Source organism: Protopterus annectens, chromosome 12.part0, assembly GCF_019279795.1.
Source record: "Protopterus annectens isolate FY-2018-M chromosome 12.part0, PAN1.0, whole genome shotgun sequence".
NCBI lineage: Eukaryota > Metazoa > Chordata > Ceratodontiformes > Protopteridae > Protopterus > Protopterus annectens.
Window position 1 is genome coordinate 1,227,677,852 of NC_056746.1, and position 26,057 is coordinate 1,227,703,908.

At 38.8% G+C, this 26,057-nt stretch overlaps 1 protein-coding gene across 1 annotated transcript in view; it reads right to left on the bottom strand.

The window, feature by feature from the left end:
• The window catches only part of PTPRT (protein tyrosine phosphatase receptor type T), a 3,212,182-nt gene that overhangs the window by 930,109 nt on the left and 2,256,016 nt on the right, over positions 1–26,057 (bottom strand). The window contains exon 15 of the mRNA XM_044089009.1: positions 4,892–5,001. Coding sequence (XP_043944944.1) covers positions 4,892–5,001 — 110 coding nt within the window. The remainder of the gene's footprint in view (positions 1–4,891; positions 5,002–26,057) is intronic.

Sequence of the window (26,057 nt, forward strand, 5' to 3'; positions counted from 1 at the left end):
GAAGTACGATTATTTTTGATCAGTGGGCCACATACCAGGGAATTGAAGACATACCTGGATGAATTACAAGTACCTGTCAGTGAATCACAGTCAAAATTTTGAAAATTCACTGCATGGTGCCCACACCAATGCCATGGAGGGCATGTGGGCCAACTACAAGAGGCACTTTAAGCCCATGAATTGCACCAGGCCACACATGGTTTCCCAGTTATTTGGATGAGTTAATGTGGAGAACCAAATACAGAAAAGACTTTGATGACTTATTGGTCAACTTACTGCATCACATAAAGGAATTTCAAGAAGCTCAGCACCTCCAGGGTAATGATGCTGTCATTGATGAAAAGTCAGATCTGGGACCTGAAAGCCTAAGGGACAGGCTGGACAATGACTCTGATAAAGAACATGACCTTTCTGGACTGTAAAAAAAATGTGTTATTGCAACATTTGATATTTAGTTTTATCTTCTTTTGCTACTCTTTTTGGTGTGTACTTTTGCAGTTCTAATGCACTCCTTTTGGAATAATTATTTCCTGGAAACTGGGTGTTTAGGGGTGCAGTCCTTTGGAATCATTATTTCTTGGAAATTGGGTGTTTGGTGGTGTATGTCTTAGGGAGCGATATTAAAGAGAGTTCAATCAAGACATTTGTGTCCAGTGCCTCATTATTGCTAAACAGTGTTAAGCAGTGCTGGGAATGCATATGTGACTGTTACGTAGAAATAAACATTTTGCAAATGTATATATTTGGCTACCGAGTGCGCAGTATACTGGTTTCAATTAATTTCAAATGTTTCTACAAATGCGGCATACCCAATTCTTCATGCATGATGATGGATGAAGAATGAATATTCATGCGGGTGAGAACCACATCATAATGAATATTCATTTGTATAAACTGACATCGACCGGCTGAGGCGGGGTTTGGGTGGCATTTATTACTGCCCATCTGGTGAGCCAGTACACTACAACATCGCTGCAGTTTCTTTTTCCAGTCCATTGTAATAAAGATCTCTAGGATGAATCCAGGACATAAGGTTAGCAATAAGTAGACTTTCATCTGTCACCGGATGTACTTCTGAATGTAACACCTTCTAATTCATCCTTCTGTTTTCAAGAATTGATCAGTAGATTAGTGGGAGGAGGGCATTCCTGAATATATTGAGGCTACCTATGTAGGATGTAGTCAGCTTAGCTTTATTTTTATTTATAATCTCTAATGCTGATGTTACTGTTCAGTTTTTTATGCTGAGTAAAATATCAGCAGTGAAGAGGAAGTGTCATAGTCAGATGTGCTCTGCCACCTTAATTCAATGTCTCTGGTCCTATAACAGTTAGGCCATGACAATACGGGGATGGAGGATGGGTATGATTATCCTGCTTGGGGAGGAGCATCCTGGGAACAGATCTTGCGAATCCCAGTTGGAGGTCTGAACTCTACATAAGTCGGATTGCCAGGCAAGGTTTGTGGCAAGGCTAGGTGGTGGGCTACTTTAAGGTTTTGAAGGGTGTATGTCCAAATCCTCATCACAATATGATGACTGAGGGCAACGGAGTTCAGGACTGCTGATGGCCACAATGTAAATCAAGGCTCATGGTGCCAAGTTCCATGTCTCGCTGTAGCATACCTCACTCCTCAGGCATTATCAAGGTGCATCATAAAATCAACTGTCTGAGCACCTGGATCTAAAGTTACATTAGAGACAGTCTAGAAAGAATAACTGGAGATCAAGGTGTTGTGCAGATATGGTGACCAGGAGAACAGTCACAGGACTAAGTAGGGCTGGGAGTAAAGAGAGGGAAATTACTTAAATTTTGTACCGTCTATGGGGGGGGGGCATTTACTTGTATGCTCCATGTATGGGGCACTGTGGCTACACACTTGAATAAAGCTACATATAAGGTCTTACAGTATTGTACAGCTGTCATTAAGAATCAAAGAAGGCTTTGGTATGCCATGCTAAGTTCAACCAGCCTTATTCTATGGAGCAAAATATTCACAAATCCCTCCCACATATGCAAAGCTTTTGAGGAAGCACATGGTATCTGATGATGCAGTATATGAAGTCAGAAATTTCATACAGTAAACTTAAAAATGGTAAAATGTATAAAGATGTTATCAGTGGAATAAGAGAAACGATAACCTAAAAAACAGCAAATTTAAATAAGTGCAATTCCATAATTGGGGAAAATGGGTCTATATCAGAACATCGAAGTTTTAAAACTTTGAATGTTCTAATATCGACCCGTTTTGAGAGAACGCTAAAAATAGCGAAGATGCAGAACACCAAATTCTTTCCTAGGGAAAGAATTTGGTTGGCCGGTTCTGTGGCTTCATTACTTTCAGCGCTGTGGTGGAAATTTAAGGGTCGAGTTCAGGTAAGTGTGCGATTGCTTGGTTGCTAGGTTTAGGGCGCGGGTTAGGTGAGTTAGGGTTAGGGGCAGATTAAGTGAGTTATGGTTAGGGCGCGGGTTAGGTGAATTAGGGTTAGAGGCAGGTTAAGTGAGTTAGGGTTAGGGTGCGGGTTAGGTGAGTGTGCGATAGTGACGGACCTTAGGGTAAGGGTCTGGGTTAAGGTAAGTGGATAGATAGTAGTGTCTGTATAGTTTAGTGTAGGGTTAGTTGTAGGATTATAAGTGTATGTGTGTGCATTGATATTTTTTAGGTGAGCTTGTGTTGTGTGTATGTATTTCAGAATAACAATTTTTTTCCCAAGGAAAAAATTTGCTGTTCTGAATGTTCGATATTATGTGCTTTTTAGGTTCGATGAAATAGCATTCGCTATTTTCAACTTTTGATAACGTGATATAAATGCGGGAAAACTAGGACACAAAAGGTTGTGTGTGTGTGTGTGTGTGTGTGTGTGTGTGTGTGTGTGTGTGTGTGTGTGTGTGTGTGTGTGTGTGTGTATATATATATATATATATATATATATATATATATATATATATATATATATATATATGTGTGTGTATATGGGTCTATGTCAAATGACTGACTTTTCAGAAACTCAAAACAAAATATCGAAGAGACCATCTGATCGAGGTTCCGAAAACTCAAGCATCAAAAAAAAAAAAAAATTACCTTTCTTTGTGTATTTGCAGGGGGCAACTCTGAGATCGCACTACAGTGAGTAAAAGGGTAAGTTTCCATATCCTCGCTGTACCGCAATCTCCATTCAAAAGCTTTGAGTTTTCAAAAATTGATCAGCTGATAGGGACCCATGTACACATATATATATATATTTACATCTATATGTCTGCCTATTTCTATCTATATATATATATATATATATATATATATATATATATATATATATATATATATATATATATATATATATATACATACACACACACAGAAAGAATGACATTTATGTACATACACTGGTGTATTGCATTTGTCTGAATGCTCCTTTGACTGAAAACTCATTTGACTGAACGAAAGTATGTGATGGTATCATATATATGGAGAATTTAGAATAGCTGTGTTTAAGGGACCTGAAAACATGGAGTGCCCAGATTAAATCCACATAGACACATAAAAGAATACAACTACAGAAGACTCTGACCAGAAGTCAGAAGTGAACCCAAAACCCTAGTGCTGTGAGGCAAATGACTTAATCACTTGGATAACCAATCTGTGCTTCAAAACAAGCATGTCTTTTCCCTCTCTAAAGTGTCTATAATGAAGAAGGATTATGGTTTGTAACTGAAGCCATTTAAAACAAATGCTTCAGCAATGACGCAGATGACGCTTAAGGTGAATTAAGTGCTTCCATAATGAGGTAATGAGTTGACATTGATGTCAGTGTGGTCTGGGTTATTTGCAAATGGAACAAATGGGACAGTTCTTTGGAGATGACTTCTCCATGGGTATGTGACTGTGCAGTTTGTGAAGTAAGGCAGTAGTATGGGTCAAGCTGTCCATGGTGATTAAAGGGCAGCAGAAGCCCCCCAAAAAATAACATCCTTTGTGATGTTTCTTTTTTAAATTTCCAATATTCATTGTGTGGAATTTGTTAATCTCAATGAGTGAACATTTTTTTTGCACGTATTGTTAATAGTAGTGCAGTGCCAGAAATGTTTTGTTGTTGCTGTCAATATAATTCACTTGTAAAATAGTCTGATGACATGATTCCAAAAAAATGGCACTAAATGGTAGAGAAAAGTGTAAGACACCTCACTGAAACATTTCCATAGCGATCACTTTTTTGAGAATAAGCAAGCAATAAGTGTAAAGTACATCTGTGCACCATGGTCTATAAAAGACAAAAAGGAGAAAGAACTCTTGCATCCAAAGCATACAAACATGAAGAACTCTTTAAAGAACTGGAGCAAATAAAAGAATCTAATAAAATGACATTTAAGACTACAAGGCTACAAAACTGGTCTAACTGTAGGATAGGTAATAACTGAACCGCACTGCAGACAGAACAAATAGCGGAAATAAAAATCAACACCTTCAGAAATAGACAAAAAAACAAAAAGTATATTACTAGTCCGTTACATTGGTGTTTCACCTTTTTTTTTTTATTTATACTTCTGACATACTTAATTACAATGAAATTAGCTGCAAAATGGAATCAGTTGTATAACTGTGCTGGTTTTGATTACAGAATCATTTATCTATCACATATTTCTTATCTCTATACAAATTACTTAGATTCTTAGGTAAAACATTGGTTGCGGTAACTATGATTGACAAATGAACAAAATAAATAAGCAAGAATTATGAATTCTGATTTTTCGGTCTTTACAAATTGATAAATAAATGTGGTCTTGATCCTCTGCTATCTGAACATGTATGCAATGCAAATGCAATGCCTTATCCTGTTTCATGATTATGTTGTTCCGTGATATAAATAAATACATTTCTCTTACATGGTACATACCTCATAAATTGTAATAATCCCATTAGTTTCATTTGGTGTTTTCCACTGCAAGTATATCTTTTCTTCAAAAGCGCTTCCTTGGATAGATTCTACAGGCACCGGACCAGGAACTGAAGATAAAGCAAAAAGTTTTAACAATCCAAAATGTTCTCAGAGCATGCAAAACAAGAATTCAGTACAGCAACGTACTTGGGATATCTAACTAATCATGATGAATAATATAGGGGAGGCATAGCTGCAATATCCTTAAAAACATAGCTTGTTACATTCTGGACTACAGTAATTGTGCCAGGAATGTAACAAAATACAATTTAATTTTCATGTTATTCAGATGAAGCCTGTTTAGGTATATAAACATACATTATTCCACCCTTAGTGACAGAAATTGACTGATAATACACTACTGAAAACATTCACAAGTAATTGTGACCAATGAGAGCTTGCTGTTTATTTGCTGTTAGCTCCCTTATTAAACAGGAATATGAATATGCATATGCATAGCATAATCTTATTTATTGACACATGACTGAGATATATGTGGATCCACTAAAAAGGATTTAAAGAACTATCTCAAGATACTTATCTCATATGATGAGGTATGCAATTTATTATGTAGTTCTTGGAACAAACAACTGGCTGCCCATACTGCAGTTGCTGCTCCTCTTATATATTTTCACCAACAGTTGTTTAAATGCTTTTGTTTCATATGTTCCCATAGAGATTTTAGGGCCCATCACCAGAAGTAAACTAAATAATCTTACTTTCAAATTGTTAAAACACACATTTCAAACAGAAAATATGAAAAAAAATAAACAGATGTTTAAGTATGGATTCATTTATGCCACTTTGCAATTATTTCCGTATATTGCTTTTTAGAACTTGACTATTTCTGAAGGAAAAATGCATGGCCATTTAAAACTGGTTTGTGTAAGAGTTTGTATTAAAGCACTGGTTCATTTAGTCTATCAAAGTATTATGGTAAGTTCCTGTAAATGAACTAGCATTATACCTCTCAACCTCTTAGTTCAAGAAATCTGACCAAAGTCTAACAAAGGCCCCAAAATAGGGACAGATTTTAAATACTGCTCTTATAAACTAAGAAATATATTATAATAAAAGGTTTTGTGTTTGTATACATATTGTGAAGAATATGAAGTTTGTAACTCAAATCATCATCATCACCATAACCCCCCTTTTTTCCATTTTTCTACATAGGGTTGGGGCATTGTGTTAACTCTCACCATCTCTCTCAGTTCAATGCTACACTCCTGCCTTCTTCGAAACTCATGCCTGACTGTCAAGTTCTCTCTAACACAATCTATCCACCTCTTTGCTGGATGCCCTCCTTTTCTCTTGCCATCTTCATATCTGCCTTCTCCTTTTCTGCACGTGTCCTCATACCAACATAATCTGCTCTCTTTGATCTTTTCTGCAATTGGAGCTATTTTGACTTCTGCTCTTATGTCCTCATTTCTTCATCCATTAACAGTGTGCATCCTACCTCCCATTTCAGGCAATTCATTTCCATCACCTCTAGCTTCCTCATTTGCTCTACCTTTACTGCCCAGGTTTCTGTACCACATATTAGAGCTGGTCGCATCACTGTTTTGTACACCTTACTTTTCAGTTTCTTTGGGATTCTTCTGTCATAAACTACACTTGATACTCCATGCCAGTTGGTTGCAGCTCTTCTGATTTTAACTTTGACCTTTTCATTTAAACCTCTGTTCTCCTCAACCACCCTTTCCTGATACTTCAAGCCATTAACCTGTTCCACTGTTTTCCCCTCTATCTCAGTTCTCATCTTCTTCTGACTTCCTCAATTTGCTGGCATTAGCACTGTCTTATATGTACTTAGTTTCATCCGATGTGCCTTCAGTTTTGCATTCCATTCCCCTATCCTTTGCCAAAGTTTTTGCTCAGAGTCTGCCTGTAATGTCACATTGTCTGCATACAGCAACCTTGTTGATCTGTCCCCTTCTGACCTGTTTGCTACTGTAGTCCATCCACTAGTATGAACAGCAGTGGGCTCAGAGCTGAACCCTGATGTACACTTACTCCCACTGGGAACCCCTCTGTGAGACCAAGCACTGTTCGTCCTTGAGTCACTGGGTCCGTGTACATAGTCTGCGCTAATTCTATCAATGTTTCTTGGACTTTGAACCACTGCAATAATGCCCAAATCAGCTTTCTTGGGACCTTGTCATATGCTTTCTCCAAGTCTAGGAATGCCCAGTTGGACTCCTTCCTCATCTGTAGCTTCTTCTCAAGTATCTGTTTCACTGCAAACATTGGGTCAATTGTGTTGCATTCTGATCTGATTATGAACTGCTCATCCTCCATCTTACTTTCTTCTACTTTGTGTATCCATTTATCAATCACCCTCTCCAGAACTTTCATGCTTTGTGACAGGAGTTTGCTACTCTGTACTGCCCACAGTTATGGATGACTTTGTACATTGACATGAGTTAAGTAACTCAGATGTCTGTCATTAATCAATTACTTTAATCCTCAATGACTTGCCAGAAAACCCCAAATTTTATGAAGAACAGACAAAATTATGAGGCAAAAATCTGGACATTTGAGAGGTATGCATTAGCAGGGGTCATGAATGAAAACGGTGAGTTATGAGTTAGATGCCTACTCAGTTATCAGAAGCAAAGAAAGAACCAAGACAAACTGAAAATGAAAATACACTTGGAAAGTAATTTAATGTGACTGAGGAGTAACAAATGTATTTTACTTACATGCATGGTGAACAAAACAGAAGGAAATGCATTCTTTGCATGAAGTATATTATAAAAAATACAAATTAAAGAAGAAAAAGAAAAAAATAAAGAAAGTGCGAATGATGTCAAAAGGTGTATAAAGAAGATGGATTTGAATTTATCTACATTCAATAACTAGCACGGAACATGCCAGTAGGAACTTCTGTAACATAACCGATGATGAAATCCTGCTTCAGCTGCTACATGCTACTGATATTAGTAAGGCAGTGAAGCAGTGCATCATGGTCTAAATACCAAAACAATTCGAGTTTCAGCAAGAAGTTGCACAAACCTTACGTTACTTAGAAGCCACTTAATAATTACAAGAAAAGGCTTGCATGTGCTTTATGTAAATGGAAAAGCATGCACAATCTTGTACTCCAGCACAAGTCTTTAAATTATGGACCAGGCTTGATATTGGCCATACTTAGTTATTAATGAGTCAGTATTAAATTTGTCTTGCAAGCCTTCTTGGAGGATTAAGCATATTCTGTAAACAAAGGTGGTATGGGCATTAATATTTGCTCTAATGAAAACCTTTAATGTATTGCTGTAGTTTATGCTTGGTCCCATATAGCTTTTCGTATTCTGTGTGATGCACCCGCATTTGTTTCTTTGTCCTCTGTTTCCACCAAACAGGAAATGTTCCATCATGATCATGATACTTGATCTTAAGACAGTCATATTTACAAATGTGTTACTCTCCCCTTTACATTCTAGAAGCTCTGCCAGTCACTGTATTTTAGTTGATAACCATGGCTTGTTTTTTCCCGTACGTTCTGATGAGTAATCTACTAATAAGTATCCTACAGCAAAGATGCCGGATTTTTACTTTGTTTTTTTAAAGAAGATGAAAGTATTTTAACAAGGCACTGCCCGCGACTGAAATCTTATCAAGAAAGGTGCTTGTGCACTTTGACTTAAATGCCTGTTTGTGTCTCATGTTTTCTAATCAGCATTTCCAGGCTGCAGGATTTATGTGCAAAAACATGGTATAGGATTAACTGATACTTTTAAATGTAGTGACCACAGTGCATGGTTTCAAGAAGATAGCAGCCAATAATTATCTCAAATGTTCAGTGGCCCATTTTAGCCTTTAAATAATCATGCTTTTAAGTGGCTGTTATGCTGCAGAAATATCTTAATAAAATGAACTTTTAGATGTATTTTAATCCTGAAACCTATAAACATCGATGCATTTATGAGCACAGCATTCAAATTCCATTCCTTACGGCTGAAAACATGATTTATAACTAACACAGAACTCATTTAAGGAACTATTGTATTTGGCAGTATACTTTGCAAATGAATATACATTTTTATATCTACTAGCTGTCTCAGTTCACATGCTATGTTGTCTTGAATGTTTTAGTTAATTACAGAAAATCACTGCTAAAGCTATTAAATAAAATTACTTGGGATAAACTGCATAATAACTGCATCTTTTAAATAATTCAGCAAACCTTTCTTTTTAATAGGTTATTTAAGTTTCCTCACACTACAGAGAACTTGAGAGATGAAAACATAATTTGATTTTATTATTTAATAATGTATGATGCCTCAGTACATTAAACCAAGCACTCCCCATGACACTTCTTAAAAGTGATATCGTCTGGAACCTCAAGAAATAATAAAAGTGCTTCTTATATCATTATATCTGACTCCACAAATATACCACTGCCAATTACAGTTACACATAGATATCAAGAAGTTGTTTTAGACCAATTTACCATTTAGGACTCACACACAGAGGTAGCCTTTAGCAAAGTACTGACATATCTAAAAAATTCCCACAAAGCTTCTAAGCTTCTTATCCCAGATGCCAGAAGAGCAGCTGCTCTTAATGTTTGAATACTTGGGTTTGAATATGGCCTCTCCTTCACTGTTCTGCTGTCTCCTCAGAATGTTTCTCTTCTGCAGATGACAGAAAACAAAATACTGAAAATCATTCATCTGGGCAAAACATGACTGCAACACATTATTATAAATGGCTTTCTATCTCAGTAAGACCAACACTACTCTTAACCATACTTCCATCTAAATTACCACATGACAGATATTGCCCACTTCTGCAGTATAAGCTGGCTGTCTGGGAACAATCATACACTTATAGAGGCTCTGAAGGAATTTCATTAAATGGGCCCACATTCAAACTTCCCGTTACTGAAAGAGCTTTCAGGAAACTTTCACCAGCCTGCTAGAATAATACCACAGGTAAGATCAGACAACTTGACAAAGCACGTCAGTTCAGGCAGAAACTAAGGGAACTTGTTTTCAAGGATAATACAGGTAGCTGTTTTACGGATCTCAACTAAGTAGCATATATAATGGTGCTTCAGGTCTGTGTGTACTTCCAACCGTAAATGCTAGCTATGCATGCTAATACTAACCTTTGTTGCATAATGCAGCTAACAATAACTCTACTCATTCAGAATAGTTTTTTGGTAAAAGTGTACTATGTACTTTGTAAATGAAGTTTGGACACAGATGTACTTGTCCAAGTAACTCAGGGAGTTAGGATGGTAGTTACAAAAGGGGGGGGGGGGCTGAAGTGTGGAGCGAAATAGGGGAAACAAGTAAGGAAATGGTTCAAGGGGTGAGGAAAGGGTGAAAGTTAGGAAAAGGTTGGGAGGAAGTCAGATCAATAGGGAAGGGGCTAGCTAATTTAAATATAGTGTACAGAGTTAGCGCAGTCTTCTGACATGGGATTTCAGTTATTCAGTATTCGCCCATGTCCAAGTGACCATCAATTGTTAGGACTGGAAACAGTTTTTGTGAAGAAGGTAAGAGTGTGAAAGGTTGTGTGTGTTAGTAGGAAAGAGCATTTTTTGTTGTTTTAATAAAGAGTAGTTGATACAAAGTTGGGGGCAGGGGATATTCACAGGGGTTAATGTTAACAGTGTGGGTTGGAGGACTAGGGACAGGGTCTATATTCTGTTTCATTTCGGTTTTGTTCACTTTGATGGTGACTAGGTTTAAATACAGAAAAGTTTGCTTGTATTATAGTGGTTATTGTGGTTTGATTTTGGGAAGTTAATAAAAAACAATAAGAGAAAGAAGCTGGGATAGGATTAAATGAGATGTGGCTTGTATTCCAACTCAGGACATGGAGTCACTTATCACTTGGAGTCACTTACCACAGATGTCCAGGCAGTTGTCCACGGTCCACAGGGGTCTTGCTATCTTAGGCAGCAGGTCTCATCAATTAACAGGAAGCACAACCATTTTGGTGTTGTCATAGTCTACAAGCTGGCAATGGCAGGAACAGGTTCCCTACAGCAGGGTAGTTGGTCCCCTGAGGTGCAGTCAGTGGGATGGTTTTTGCAGTGCTGTGTAATGTAGACCCTTTGGGAAGGTGTGTAGGGCGAGCACACTGCAATTCCTTATCATTGCCATAAACCAGTGGCTCTGCAGCATTGCTGAATGACCAGTAAGGGATCAGAGCTTGAGGTGGTTCAGAAAACATACACAGGATATAGAAATGGGCATCTGAAGCACACCAAACAGCAGTGAGATTGAGTCAAACTATGTGAGAGAGTGTGAGAGCCTGCATTTTCTTAAGACAATGTCTCTGGGAAGTAGTAGTGTTAGGCAGGGGAAGCTGATGTAAAGTGTATATTAAGGACACATCTAAAATTAAGGCATTGTGATTTAGGGATATGTAAAAAAGAAATGCTGAAAGAAAGAATGCAATCTGCAGTTGCTGCTGGGAGTGGGGCTGGTAAGTCAGTCTGAAGACTGTGTTGCTACCTTACTCATTGGAAGACAATTATGTGATGCTGATGATGTGATGCCGGCAATATAATTGGGTCAAAAGCAGCAAGCATAATAGTTACATATAAACCCTCCTTTTGACCAGGTTAGCATTTTTTTAAAGCAAGTAACTTGCGATTGTGGTGAATTCAGTACTGGTATGGTGACTTGGTAAGAAATATTGATACATAGTAGCATTACATCTATTGTTGCAGCCATATTAATTGGGAATGAGAGGGCCTTGCAAGCAGTGAGGATGGCAAAAATAATAATAAAAACAAAAAATAAAATGGAAGAGGTAAAGGGGAGGCATTGGGGAATAAGGGGGCAGAGGAGCATGCTGGAGCACTAGATTAACAGCTGCAAGCTCTGGTAAGTGCCTGAAAGTGGTTTATAATGGTCATGATTATGTTTCAGATGGCAGTGTTATAGATGAAGAAACGATAGGCCTGAATAATAGGACAGGCAGAAGAGCTGATTAATGAGGCAGAAGGTTCATCAACTACTGAATCTTCAATCTAGACAAGTGATGAATGCTGCCAGGCCAGAGGGCAAAGATAACAGAAGAAGGATTACCATTCAGAAACAGGTGGACAGAAATGAATCAGAAATGAATCAGACAGAGAGCAGCATCAGTTTCGGAAGGAGTCCAAGCTACAGACTACCAGACTTTAGCAGGTAACAATAACAACATACAGTTTTTGTTGGGGAATGACAATGCAAGGCTAGAGCGGGTTGGTGAGAACAAGAATGTAATGGATCAGGCGACGTTATGATGTTCAAAGATCAAGTGCAGGAGGTTAGGAGCCAGGTAGGTTTAACGGGAGAAGGCGAGTTTGCAGGTAGTACAGTTGACTTAGAACCAGTTGTCACAGAGGCTAGGATCCAGCTACCATCAACGAGGGTGGCAAATGAAGAATTGGGCTTGTGGCCAGGAGAATGGTTTGCCACGCAGTCCTTTTTGGCTAGTGGTTCAACAGTTTTTATAACTCCTAATATCACTATGACTGTAAAAGAGAAGACTTGGAGAAGCAAGTATGTTGACGTGTTTGAGCTAATTGATACTGATGGAGTGCAGAGGATAGGCAATGCAGACATGCCAGGGACCAAGAATCTGCTGACAGCCGTGGGGGGCATTAGGAAGGAAAAGGCAAGGTAAGTTCAAAGCACAGACATTGGACAACTGGAGCTTGGGCTTCATGTTGTTCAGGGCAGTTGTGTTGGAAAATGATAGTCGGCAGGCTTTACCATTCCTGGCTGACTTTTTGACAATTAGGGAGGCACAGTGGTTGCAGTCTGGTAATGCATGGCTGTGATATGATCAAATGTTTCTGGAAGAGGAAGGCAGTATACAATACTCTGTGTTGTGAGGTCAGGAATGTGGATATTTGGTGTGCTATTATGTTAGACACCATTGGCAGTCAGCCTCATTTTTGAAAGTTTGTACGAGACAAGGCAGGGACATGTTAGTCGTTCAGCTGGTGTGTGTGTGGCCAGAGTGCCATTATGCCCATAAACATTCTATATGTGGTGGAACACATGCCACTCAAAAATGTTGTCATAAAAAAGGTGGAGGGCCCATTCAGCATAGCTAGCTAAAGACGTGAGTGGGCAAGGCAGCTTTGGCCTATTAGAACTTTAGTGGGAAGGGGAATTTTTGAGGCCAAAGGGATTCATCATCCTTTTGAGGTTTCACCCACACAGCAATGTTGTCACACCACTATTAGAGTGTCGGTGGTGAAAATATTTGTATAAAATTGTCCACGCTGGGTGATGGTGAAGGATGTCATACCAGGGGTTTTGGTATGGTTTTTCCATTAAATCTGTGGTTAAAGGGAACAATGAGGCATGCAAGAATTTATGATCCACTCAAGGGAAAACAGACATATTGCAAGCTTTGAGTGATAACAAAGATAAGAAGGGTAGAATTTTAGGCCCATTAGAGAAACTCCCATTCAAGTTGTTCAGGGTGTCTCCCTTGGGTTTGGTACCCAAGAAGAGACAAGAAGAATTTCGGATGATCCACCATTTATCTTATAAAATAGGGGATTCTGTCAAAGATCACATTATGAAAACACACAAGCAAGTACAATATTCATTGCTTGATGATGCTGTTAATTTTACTAGAACATTTGAAAACTCATGATTGGAAAAGGTGGACATTGAAGCTGCTTTTCAATTGTTCCTGGAGAGTACAAATGATTGGCCAAAGTTAGGCATGTCTGTGAATGGAAACTTTTTTTTTCTATAAGGCTTTGCCCATGGAATGTGCTGTTGCATGTGCTGTGTTTGAGAAGTTTAGTTACTTGTTACAATGGATAAGGTAGCACTTGGTGGGAGACCAGAAGGCAATTCATTATTTGGACAATTTTCTCCTAATCGGGGAGGCCAAGGAATGGGCTTACGAAACAATGTGAGCCTTCATTGCCATGTGTGAGGAGCTAGGGGTTTTGTTAGCACTGGATAAATGAGAAGGTCAGGCTACAGCGTTGACATTTCTGGACTTGAAGTTAGATGCAAGAGGGGATATATTTTATTTAACGCAGGATAAGTTGGTGAAATTGCAACAGAAGATTGGTTAGTTTCAGTCAAGGGATAAGGTAAGGATTATAGAGGTGATGGAATTACTAGGTTTGCTAAGTTCTGCTTGTAGGGCCATCAGTCTGAGTTGTATGTTTTGTAGGTTGATTGCCTATTTGCTAAAGGGTGGCAACTGCAAGGATCATTGGGTGCGTGTCACAAACTTGTTCAAGAAATATTTGGGACTGTGGGCAGAATTTCTTGATTGCTTTAGTGGGGTGTCATTTTGACAAAGTGAATGGATCTCACAATAGGAACTGAGGTTAATATGGCATAGGAGCCTTCTTTGAGGGAGAATGGCTTGCAGCTCGGTGGCCTGAAAGATGGGCAGAGGAGTGGAGGAAGGTTGCAGCATGTTTAGAGATAATGTCAATTTGGATAGCTGCAGTGGTGTGAAGCAGTAAATTGGTAAATTGAGGGGTGATGTTTTATTCAGAAAACAAAGGTACTGGCTAAGAAAACTGCCAAATCTCCACTAGTGCTACTGGTTTTATGGAAGTTGATTTTACAGAGATTACTAATCAATTTCACATTATGAACAAGGTATGTGCCCAGTAGGGTTAATCTGGTAGCTGATAGTCTTTCTTGTTTTTAGTTTTCTAGATTACTGGAATTGGTGCTAACAACAAGAGAGAGAGATGTAGTCATTCTAGAGAAAGCGTGGAACATTGGAGATCCACCACGCAATGGCTATTACAGAAATCTTAGGTGAAATCTACTTCAAAGGGAAATAATTCTGCCTTGTCTGTTTTTTCTATGGTTGCTAATCAACTGCTGGTGCAGCAAACACGATGGTCAGTGGACCTAGTCATGCTTTACACGGTATTTAGATGGACCTCATGGACCTCAGGGAATGCAGTATAAACAATCAAAGTGCATTTGGCAGCTCTGAGTGTGACAGTGAGGTTGTGTGGTTTGGATGATGCTTCAAAAGATTGATTGGTAGTGAGAATGTTGAAAGGATGGGAGATGCTGAGAGAAAGAATGAAGATGGATGTTTTCCATTGACTAGACAAGTGCTTAGGGTTTTGTTAATGGCCTTTTGAGTGGTGTTAGGAGATTTTCTGAATTTACCATTGGTGCAGCATTGGTGGAGATCATGTACATAGGGGAATTTAGGCTGGGTGATGTTTTAAGTACATTGAGATGGAAAGGTGTGTGTGTGTGTTGGATTCAGTGATATTAATTTGGCTCAGTAGATCAAAGATGGATCAGGTGGGGTACAGCAGGCCAGTGGTGATCACTGAAGACTGTAATAAGTCATTATGCTCACTAGGTAGGAGTAAAAGGGTAAGGACTATCTGTGGGGATCAGGATGAGATTTTTGAATGGGGCACAGGCAGTCTTGTTGGTACCACTCTTATTAAATACGGTGTGTAAAGCTTTAAACTCCCAAGGAATAACAGCCAACAGATTTTCCATGCATTTTTTTAGAATTGGTAGAGCATCTGATCTGGCAGGAGAGGGGAAACGATTGAAATCATAAGAGAGGAGGGTGTTGGGCATCTAGGGCTTATTTAGGTTATATAAGATGAGGGATGTTCCATGTCAACTTATGTTTCAGATGGCTCTGTAGTTATCCTGGGACACTCATTTGTATTTTGAGTAGAGAAGACAGCGGTCATCAGGTCTGAAGGAAGGATGTTGGAGACTGCACAGTCAATGTAGAAGGTTGCTTGCTGTGGATTCAGAGGTTTGCCATGGTGTTAATTGTGGTTTTAGTTTGATAAGATAAAAAGCAGTGTTAGGGGCTCCAAAACTTTTGATTGTGCATTTAGGTTGGAATGATTTAGGTTTGGTGCCCAAAAGGAAATTGTTGGCCTGTATAGTTAGTAGTTGTTGTTGTTGTATCTTTCAGCTTTTCCCGTTTAGGAAACTACGTGCGAACTCCGTCCGCTAATGATTTTTAGTGATTTTTTTTGCCAGTTGCCAGCCCTGATGCATGCACAACCTTCAACGCCCATAACCCATTCACGATGTTCCACACAGAAGACGCTTTAGCTGAAAAATAAGACAGGACAGCGTCTTCTTGTGAAGCGACAACATGCTACCAAGAGCATCACCACAGAATTTAGTTAAATTATGACAACAGCATACAGATGGGATCATAGTGTGGTCAAATATTGTACCGAGGCTAGTGTGGAAGCAGGTGTCTAGTTTTGTAACATTAGAGAGGGCCAGACATTTTGTCAATCATAGGATGTCAAGGACATTGGGAGATTTAGGTACGTCTGTAGCTTAGCATCAAGATTTTGAAGAAAGGGATCCCGTTTGGTACAGGGATGATGGAATATACTTGAGTGATATAGGGCTCAATTTATTTAACTTACACATGGCATTAACTGTACAAAACATTGACAGGCAGCTACGGGGAAGGAGGAACAGCCTGTAATCAGGCTGGTGGGCAGAGAAGAGGGGTTCAGGGTGAACCTGTCTTCTGTTCCACCTTCTCCTTTCTTGGTGTGAGGTGAGCTGAGGTATGCTGTCTTGTGATTTTGGGATTGGAGCACACAGTGTGTGTAATGTTGCTTGTTTATCTTGTAGAGTGAGTGGTCTATGCTGCCAGTGTTGTATAACATTATACAGGTGTTTTAACAAATGTGAGAAAATGTTTAATATTTAATGTGTTTTAAGAAATGTATCAGAAGTTCAAATATTTGTGATGCAATATTCATGTGTTGTATTTATAAACTGGTTGTAATGGCATATGTGGTGTGTTTTCTGGCTCAAGCTCCTTGGACAAATGAAGCTTGGTCACAGACATGTTTCATTTACTGCACAGACATATTTGTCCAAGTGACTTTGAGGAGTTAGGATGGTAATTACAACAAAAGGGGGATGGGTGAGGTATGGAGCAAAGTAAAGTGCAAGAAGTAAGGAAATGGTCTGGTAAGGTGAGGGGAAGGTTAAAGTTAGGAATAGGTTGGGAGGAAGTGAAATCAATAAGTGAGGGGCTGGATAGTTTAAAATATAATGCATAGGGTTAAGCACAGTCTTTTCATATGGGATTTCAATTATTCCCACCAACCCAACCTCGGCCTGGAGTATAAAGGCTGCTGAGGTGCTGGGTGCTCAGGGTGAACCTCTCTTTTGTTTCCCCTTCTCCTTTCTTGGTGTGAGGTGAGTTAAGGTACGCTATCTTGCAACTTTGGGATTAATGCTTGTTTATATTGTAGAGTGAGTGGTCTACACTGCCTGTGTTGTGTAACATTATATAGGTGTTTCAACATATGTGAAAAAATGTTTAATATTTATTGTGTTTTATGAAATGTATTGGAGGTTTAAATATTTACATGGATTTAATGTCCATGCTGCACCCTTTCTACTGCACTATTTCAATGCTTGTATACAACTAAAATATACTTAATGTAATTCTGGCTAAATGCTATATTTTTTTTTATGATTGTTTTATGTTTTGTTGCAAATGCTACCCATATTCTTTGTCATAGCTGATTTTGTTGTCTCTGCATTCTTGGACCAGTTTGCAGCTGAAGAGAGTGATGTGTCCATATATGCATAAAGTGCTGTTGTATACAATAATAAAAAACAAATTATTATTGACATAACTTTGAAAGTATGCCCTAATATGCAAAGATTTAATGCATAAGTTCATTATTTTGCACAATATCTTTAGTAGAGTGAATAGTCATATTTTTCAGATCCTTTTTGATTTAAACAGATAAAAGCTTAAAAGAGAATTTATTTCCATCTGACCTGAAAAGTATCCTTTATTAAACTGAAATATATGAAATTAATCACTTGGTTAGCAAGACATTTCTTTCTCTTGAGAGCTCCCAAAATGTTCATTGCTAGAGATTCATGAATACCCTCTCTATTAATTGTAGAAACATGTTGTCCAGTGAGCAGAACCCTGACTGGCCATGCTACATGATAGAGACAGAATAAGCTGGTAATTACTTTGTGTTTGACCAATCAGAATGATCTATGATAGTCCAAACAGTAGTTGATATCCATTCCGTCTGATTATTTGGCTACATTTGCAGCAGCATAGTTTCATCTCACTTATACTGCAAGTGTGTTTCATAAGAGAAATATGTAAGTGCTGCACACCAATACCATCATAGCTGCACTCATAGCTTTCCACTGAGGACAGAATGTGGATGTGTGACAGTCATTACATCACAATATGCCTAGCACAATAGCACAGGAAGAACCTAATAAAATTAGCACACGTGTGTGACCCACCCCAGTCTTATGGGTCACTGTAGATTTGCTTCATGCTCCACTAATTTTTCTTTAGTCCAGAAAGTTTTATAAAATGGATAGCCTCTACAATTAAGCACTCCATTCAATGATGTTCCCTGGTATGGAGAATATGTAATGGCTTTGAATTGTAATTGGCCATTATCAGACATGCATCAGGTGCAAACCCACCCCCTCATGTACCTCACACAAGTTGTTTATTATTCTTACCCATGCTATTGTTAATCTGTTTCACAATTTTCAGAAATTACTAGTTCAGGTAACTAAACATCACATTCATTCCCAGGAACTCAACTGGAACTATCAGCTTCTGTAATAGACTTTATCCAACATTATCTAAAGCAGGTATTAAATATGCAGTCAAAATATGATTAATTTCATTTTAGCAGTGTTACCATCTCTTCAGTATTTTGACATTAAATATATTCTTTACTCAAAGATTTTATTGCAATTAATACTATATCAAGCTGGTTAATCTCCATAAAGCTAAAATGCCACAAAATAGAACTGATTGAAATTGGAAGACTGGCAGAGGTTATCTTGCTTTATGTTTATGCCTACTGCCCATTGTTCTATTTGCAAGACATCAGTTAAAATTAGCATCTGTTGAATGTACAATTACAAATTCTCTAGAAACATTTTTTCCCAAAGAATCCATTTTAGTAGTTATTTGTCTCACATTCATCAGTCAAGTTGCCTGTTATTCTTTTAATGTGTTAACAAAGTAAGGCTACCCGTGCAAATGACCATTTTCAGAGATGGCCTGAGAACATTGCCTGGTTGAGTGACTTCCTCTGAGTCATGCAGTATGCTAATAAAGCAAATGGAGGCTGAGGGACCTGAATCATGAACTACCAGAAGCATCTCAAAAAGCTTAGAAAATATCAGTGAGCAATAAAGTAAAAGCAACTGGATGGTTTGAATCAGGTGGCTGTTCTTTGATGAATCATGAACATTTTTGTTCACAACTGCTTGAGACTGAAATGTTATGTTTTTAAGAATGGCCAAGTTAATGGTATTAGCAGGATTGTGAAATAATTATTCTGATCTGATAAACTTTCTAATAAAAAGGAGTGTAAATAGAAACATTAGGTAGTCAACTAAATAAATGCCAGTGAAACAAGTTGTTGTTGTGTCTTTCGGCTTATCCCGGTTAGGGGTCGCCACAACAGAACTCTGGTCCGCTAATGTTTGGTAGTGCATTTTTACGTGCCGAGTTACCAGCCCTGATGCACAACCTTCAAAGAAGGCACGCCCATTCACGCATGCCTCCACACAGAAGACGCTTTATCTGAGAATCAAACGCGACAATGTCTTGCTGTGAGGCAACAACGCTACCCCAGCACCACTAATGCCAGTGAAACAAGTACAACAAAATATTAATTGCCTTGCTTAAACTCTAATGTTATGTGTGTGCTATAGATAATTGCTACATCCTTTTTCAGGTACTTCAGGGAAGACATCTCATCTAGCCATTTAGCATTCTTAGCTGATAGCACTGATTAAAAGACATAATGACCATTTTTCATGCTGAGAAACTTGTGTCTTGCCAGGCACAAGTAAGAAAGTTTTATGGAATAATTAAAGCTTCTAAGATGTGTAGCTTCCAAAATTAGTCCATTGATGATTCCAATATATAAATGCATCATCAGACCATTACAGGAATATGGAAATGGATTTGTAGTTATATTAATAGTGAAATCAATGACCTGGAAAAGGTTCAAAGGAATTTTTCCTAACTACATTACTAATGTAAAATGTCTAAAATATGGAGACAGATTGAAAACGCTGATCTTATATTAGATTAATTTTCTGATTTATAGAAGTAATTAAATGCAGACACACAAATGTATGCAAAATGATTATATTGCAGCTACTTTAGATATCTTTTTTGGGATACATAGCAATCTAACCAGAAATAAATATGTCAGTGATTCTTATTTTTTTTTTTTTTTTCAGGGCAAGAAAGTATTGGAACAATCAGAACATGTCCTAGTATTTCACAAAAAATCTGATGAGTGATTTGCAGAGATAGTCTAAACGATGGTTTCCTCATCACAACTGGCTAGATGTGATTTCTTCACATTCAGATAAGCAGCACTTGGACAATGAAGAGAAGGCAAGTGGCATGGTGGAACAATGCTCTTTCTCCCTTACTACCAGTGACTATGGGCATGCTTCAAGGTTCTATTCTCAGCCCCCTCCTTTTTAACCTGTTTACAAATAATCTCCATAATTCTACAACTCTAGCCACCCTTATACACTATGCAGACGACTCCACTGTCATATGTTCTGCCCAAGTCTACTTGAACTACAAAACGTAACCCAAACATCCTTCAATGCTATTGAATCATAGGTGGGTACTAGGCTATTTGCCCTAGGGCCTAAACAAGTCTAGCCAAAAAGGTACCCTGGCTTTCACCACCCAAGAAAATTATTTTCCTGTGCCCCTGTCAAGCAGAACCACAGAAGTGATCCTAGGGGTGAATTTCCTATTACCAGTTGATAGATACCCAATTAATCTTGAACCCAAATAAAACTAAGCTCATGCTCTTCCACTCCACTAAATTCAAAACCCAATACATTTACTTCAACATCACATCCAGTAATAAGACTTTGACTGAACCAGTACCATCCACTCAACTTCTTGGTGGTGGTGTTGATCAAAATCTGAAGTTCGACTGACACACTGCCCAGACTGTAAAAAAGTTCACAAGAAAATAGTTACCTTACACAAATGCAAAAGCTATATAACCACAAAGTCCAGAATAACCACAGCCAGAACTCATCTTCTGTCAACTTTACTATACGCCTCACCCATCCTTACCAACCTTTCCAAATCAGACCTAAGCTAGATGCCTGCTATAATAAGATAACTAAATTTGCCACTAGCTGTCCTCCTAGAACCCATCACTATAAGGCCTTATGACAGCTATCTTGGTTAGAACTACCCCACCAACTAATTCTCATGCAACTCTCTACTGCCCACCAAATGTACTTTAAACCCGATAAAATACCAGCTGTACAAGGCCTCCTCAATTCCCATATAAGTACCCATCCGCTAAGATCCACTAATAAAGCTCTAATTGAAGTAACCTGCAATAAAATAGCTCAGGTGACTCTCTATACTCCTACTACATTGCTAAACTGTGGAATGCCTTACCACTTGAAATTAGAACTATAATTATCTTAAAAAACTTCAAGCATCACATTAAAGACCACCTCACCAATTCCTGGACTTGTACATGTACTGGGCATGGGAAGCCCAAACCATGGAACTAGGTGATTTTAAAACTTTAATTGCATATGCAATGAGCATTGATTTTAAGCCATATGACTACCTTATGTTGTTTTTTTTTCTTTCTCACTGTTAATATCTGCCATATTTTAAGTCTTCAGTTTGCTATGCTACCTGTATATAAGACTAAGTATCATAATTGCACTCTTATTGTATACAATATCACTACCTGCTACTACTACAACTGTAAGAACTGTCTTCTAGAAGCATTGTTATACAAGATTATTGGTCTGGTCTCCCACTTGACCAGTTTATTCTGTTCTAGTCTTTTTACCGTTATGAATGTCTGTTACTATTTTTTTTCTTTATTGTATTATACAATGTTCTTTCTACTAACACAATAGTTTACTAACAATGGAGCTTTTCTCCCTGGGCCTCCACTGAAAAAGGGTTTTATGCCCAGTCAGACTCTCCTGGTAAACAAGTGTGAAGTAAAACAAATAATAAAATAAAGACAAGGGATGTAGTCAGATACTAAAGGTCATACTCTGCTTTCTGAGAGGATAATGGCTACATGTCAACACTTAAAAGTATCTAAAAACTACTTACCTAGATGAGAAATGCAGCTCTATATCTGTGTATCAGGCAGATTTTTTTTCTCTTTTTTTAATTTTTATATTTTTTTTATTTTTATAAACAAAATACAACAAAAACATTACAAAACAACACACACAACACACACTGTAGCTACTACATATATACTACATATACATATCTTCCTATCCTATATTATATATAATATATTAAAAATCAGTATCATGCTAATATAATATTGAAGACCTTTTCCCATATTTTCGGGTTATTAATATTTTTGTTAGTTTGTTTCAGAAGTAATTTATTTTTAAATGCAGAAATGCATATTATTAAATATTTATCACTGGCTCCATAGGAAGGGTGGAAGGCACTAACTGCAAACCCAATAACAAGGTTTGGATAGAGAGACAGACTGCAGGGAGGAATAGTTGGAGGACTATTGAGGGAGTGAGCTGTAGGTTGTCCCTCATCCAGGAAAAGGAAGCAGGAACCTGATAAAAAGCTAAGTATTCAGCTTTGGGCACAGGAATTCTCAGAATGCAACACATGCTAAAACAGTACATTACAGTCTTGGCACCAGTGCATGCACATGCATTACTGACCTGTTGTACTCTGCACTACAGTGTGGGCAGCAGTGTGTAGATGTATGCACAAGTATTATTGACCTGTGGTAATCTGCACTACAGTGTGGGCAGCAGTGTGTAGATGTATACATAAGCATTACTGACCTGTGGTACTTTGCACTAAAGCCAGGGGACCAGTGTGTAGATGCATGAGATGCATGCACTAGCATTACTGACCTGTAGTACTCTGTACTTCAACCATGTCACCAGTGTGTAGAGAGATGTACTAGCATTACTCTGTAACACTCTGCACTACAGCCAGGCAGCAGTGTGTAGATGTGTGTACTAACATTACTGAACTGTGCAATTCTGCACTACAGCCAGGGCATCACAATGTAGATGTATGCACTAGCATTACTCTCTGCATTACTCTGCAGTACAGCCAGGGCAGCAGAATACAGATGTATGTACAAGGATTACTGTTGATAATACTAGGCAATATAGTCATATAGTCAGGGCATCAGTGTGTAGATGCATGTACTAGCATTACTCTCTGCAGTACTCCCCACCACAGCCTAGGCACCAGTGTGTAGATGCATGTTCTAGCATTACTCTCTAATACCCAACACAAAAGCCAAGGCACCAGTATTTAGATGCATGTGCTAGCATTACTGTCTATAATACTTCTGCACTACAGCCAAGGCTCCAGTATGTAGATGCATGTACTAGCTCTGCTATCTATAATACTTTGTACTATAGCCAGGACACCACTGTGTAGATGCATGCACTAGCATTACTCACCTGTGGTACTCTGCACTACAGCCAGGGCACCAGTGTGTAGATGCATGTACTAGCATTACTCTCTGCAGTACTCTGCATTGCAAACAGAACATCAGTGTGTAGATGCATGTTCTAGCAATTCTTTCTGCAGTAGTCTGCCGAAAAGGCAGGACACCAGAGTGTCATTGTATTTATTAGCATTACTATCTATAATACTCTGCACTATAGCCAGGTCACTAGTGGATAGGTGCATGCCCTAGCATTATTCTCTGCAGTACTTTATACTACGACCAGGACTGGGTGTATGGATTCATCCACCAGCATTATTTGCTGGTAATAGTCTCTACTTTGACCAAGGAATGATTGCGATAAGTATGATTCACCATTAGTTTTCTGAAGTACTCCGTACTCCACACAAGAAAAATTTACATATAGGCATGCAGCTGAATTACCAACCTGCTCTGTATTACATCCACTATACAGATGTGGGTGGAAGTATGCTCCAGAATTATTGTCCTGCAGAACTCAGTATTCTAACCATAGCTCAGTTGTGTGGTAGCATGCTACAGCATTGCTGGCTGGCAGTACTCTCTATTTTAAGCATAGTACAAATGTGTGGAAGCCTGCTCCAGCTTTGTTGGCCTGGAGAACTCTATAGTCTAACTATAAAAACAGGTGTCTGGCAGCATACTCCAGCATTACTAGCCAGAAGAACTCTGCACATCGATAAACGAGTAGCTCTAGTTCTGTATGACTTACGGATGTGCAGCAAATTCATTACGTTTTGTTCGGAGATTGCTCTGTAAGCCAGGCATAAGTCTCCCCTAAGAAGTCTCAGTATCATATGGAATTCTTAGGGGAGACTTACGCCTGGCTTACACAGCAGTTGCTGACACAAACCGAATGAATTGCTGCACATCTGTAAATCAGACAGGACTAGAGCTACCCATTCCAGGGACCTAAATGTGGCCTACGACTTAAATTGGATGCACTGGAGGGGACAGATTTGTCTCCCAGTGACCGCTGTGTCTTTGGAACAGGCTAGCAATTCATGTGAAGCAGAGCACCTGCATGACACTGTCCAAAAGGAACCTCTATGAATGGATGGGACACCATAAATTCTTACTTGGGATAGCACCCACAACCCTCATAGACATGAGCAATCATTACTAAATACAGTTCTTGGTACTGACTTAAGTATCTATGGTATTACACTGGGATGAAATGTTTAGGCTTGAAATAACCTCCAGGTCGATAGTCTAGCAACCTCCTGTGATTCTATGATCCTATGTATACAAACCACAGTGCACATGTGTGAAAACATGCTCCATTACAGATGGCTGTACTACTCTCTTCTGCAACCCCAATGCAGGTGTGTGGAAGTGTTCTCAAGCACTGGTGACCTGGAGTACTTTCTACTCTTACTACAGTACATGTAAAGAAGCATGTGCTATCATTGTCAGATGGCAGTCATCTGTATTCTACCCAGGGCACTGGTGTGTGGAAGCATACACCAGTATTACTGATGTGCATTACTCTTCACTCCTGCTGGAGCACATGGGTAAACAGGCACCACTATAACTGTTTTGGATTTCTCTGTACTCCTTCCAGGGCAAAGATGTGTAGAAGCATGTAAGTGATGCTGATCCTCAGAACCCGGTACTCAAGATGGGCATAGGTGTGAGAACGCATCTACCAGCTTTACTGATCTGCAGTATTATGTACTACAGTAAGGGCAGACAAATAGCAGCACCGGTCTGTAGTATTCTGTACTCCAGCAAGGATACACAAACATCAGCACTGCTGTTCGGTAATATTTTTTACTCCAACGAGGCCCAGTTCTGTGAAAACAATTGCCTACATTACTGGTGTACAGCACATTGTACTATAGTCGGGCACAGTTATGTTGAGGGACACACCAACATTAGTAGTTTGCAATGTTCTCTACTGTGGACAAGTACAAATAGGTGGATGCAGGCACTAGCATTTCTGTACTCAACCTAGAGCACACATATACCAACAATACTGTTTTGATGTATACTGAACTCCTGCCAAGAAAAAAAAAAAAAAGAGTGGAAGCATATACCAGTATTATTGGTATGCAATACTCTGCACTACAGTCAGGGCACATAAGTTTCGAAGCATTACTGTTCTGCACACTAGACAGGACACAGATGTGTGGAAGCATGCACAGCTTTACTCACCTGCAATACTATTGCTCTATCCTACATATAGGTGTGTGAAAACCTACTGCAGTATAACTTGGTGTTCTAAGCACTGAGCTGCATTGGCTGACATGCAAAGAAAAATGGTAGCAGAATATTGTAAAAAATTTCCCTCGGTACACTAACAGTAATGTCTTAAGTTTATGCTCTTTTACCATCTCAACATCAACAAGGAAGTGGGGAAAACACCATCAGAAGCCACCTCAACTAGTGATGGTTGTTCACTGTGAGGTAAGCTAGAGAAGTGGTGGAGCAGATGAGTGGGAGGAGCACAGGCAGGAGTTGCATTTGCTGCCCTGCAGATCAAAACAAACTCAAAATCAAATATATTTAACATACATTTACATGCCTACTTGTTCCAAGACAGGGGAAAAAACCAGAACAAAAACAAAGTGCTAAATCCCTTACAAAAATTGTTCTCCTTATAGAAACGGTCTGTGA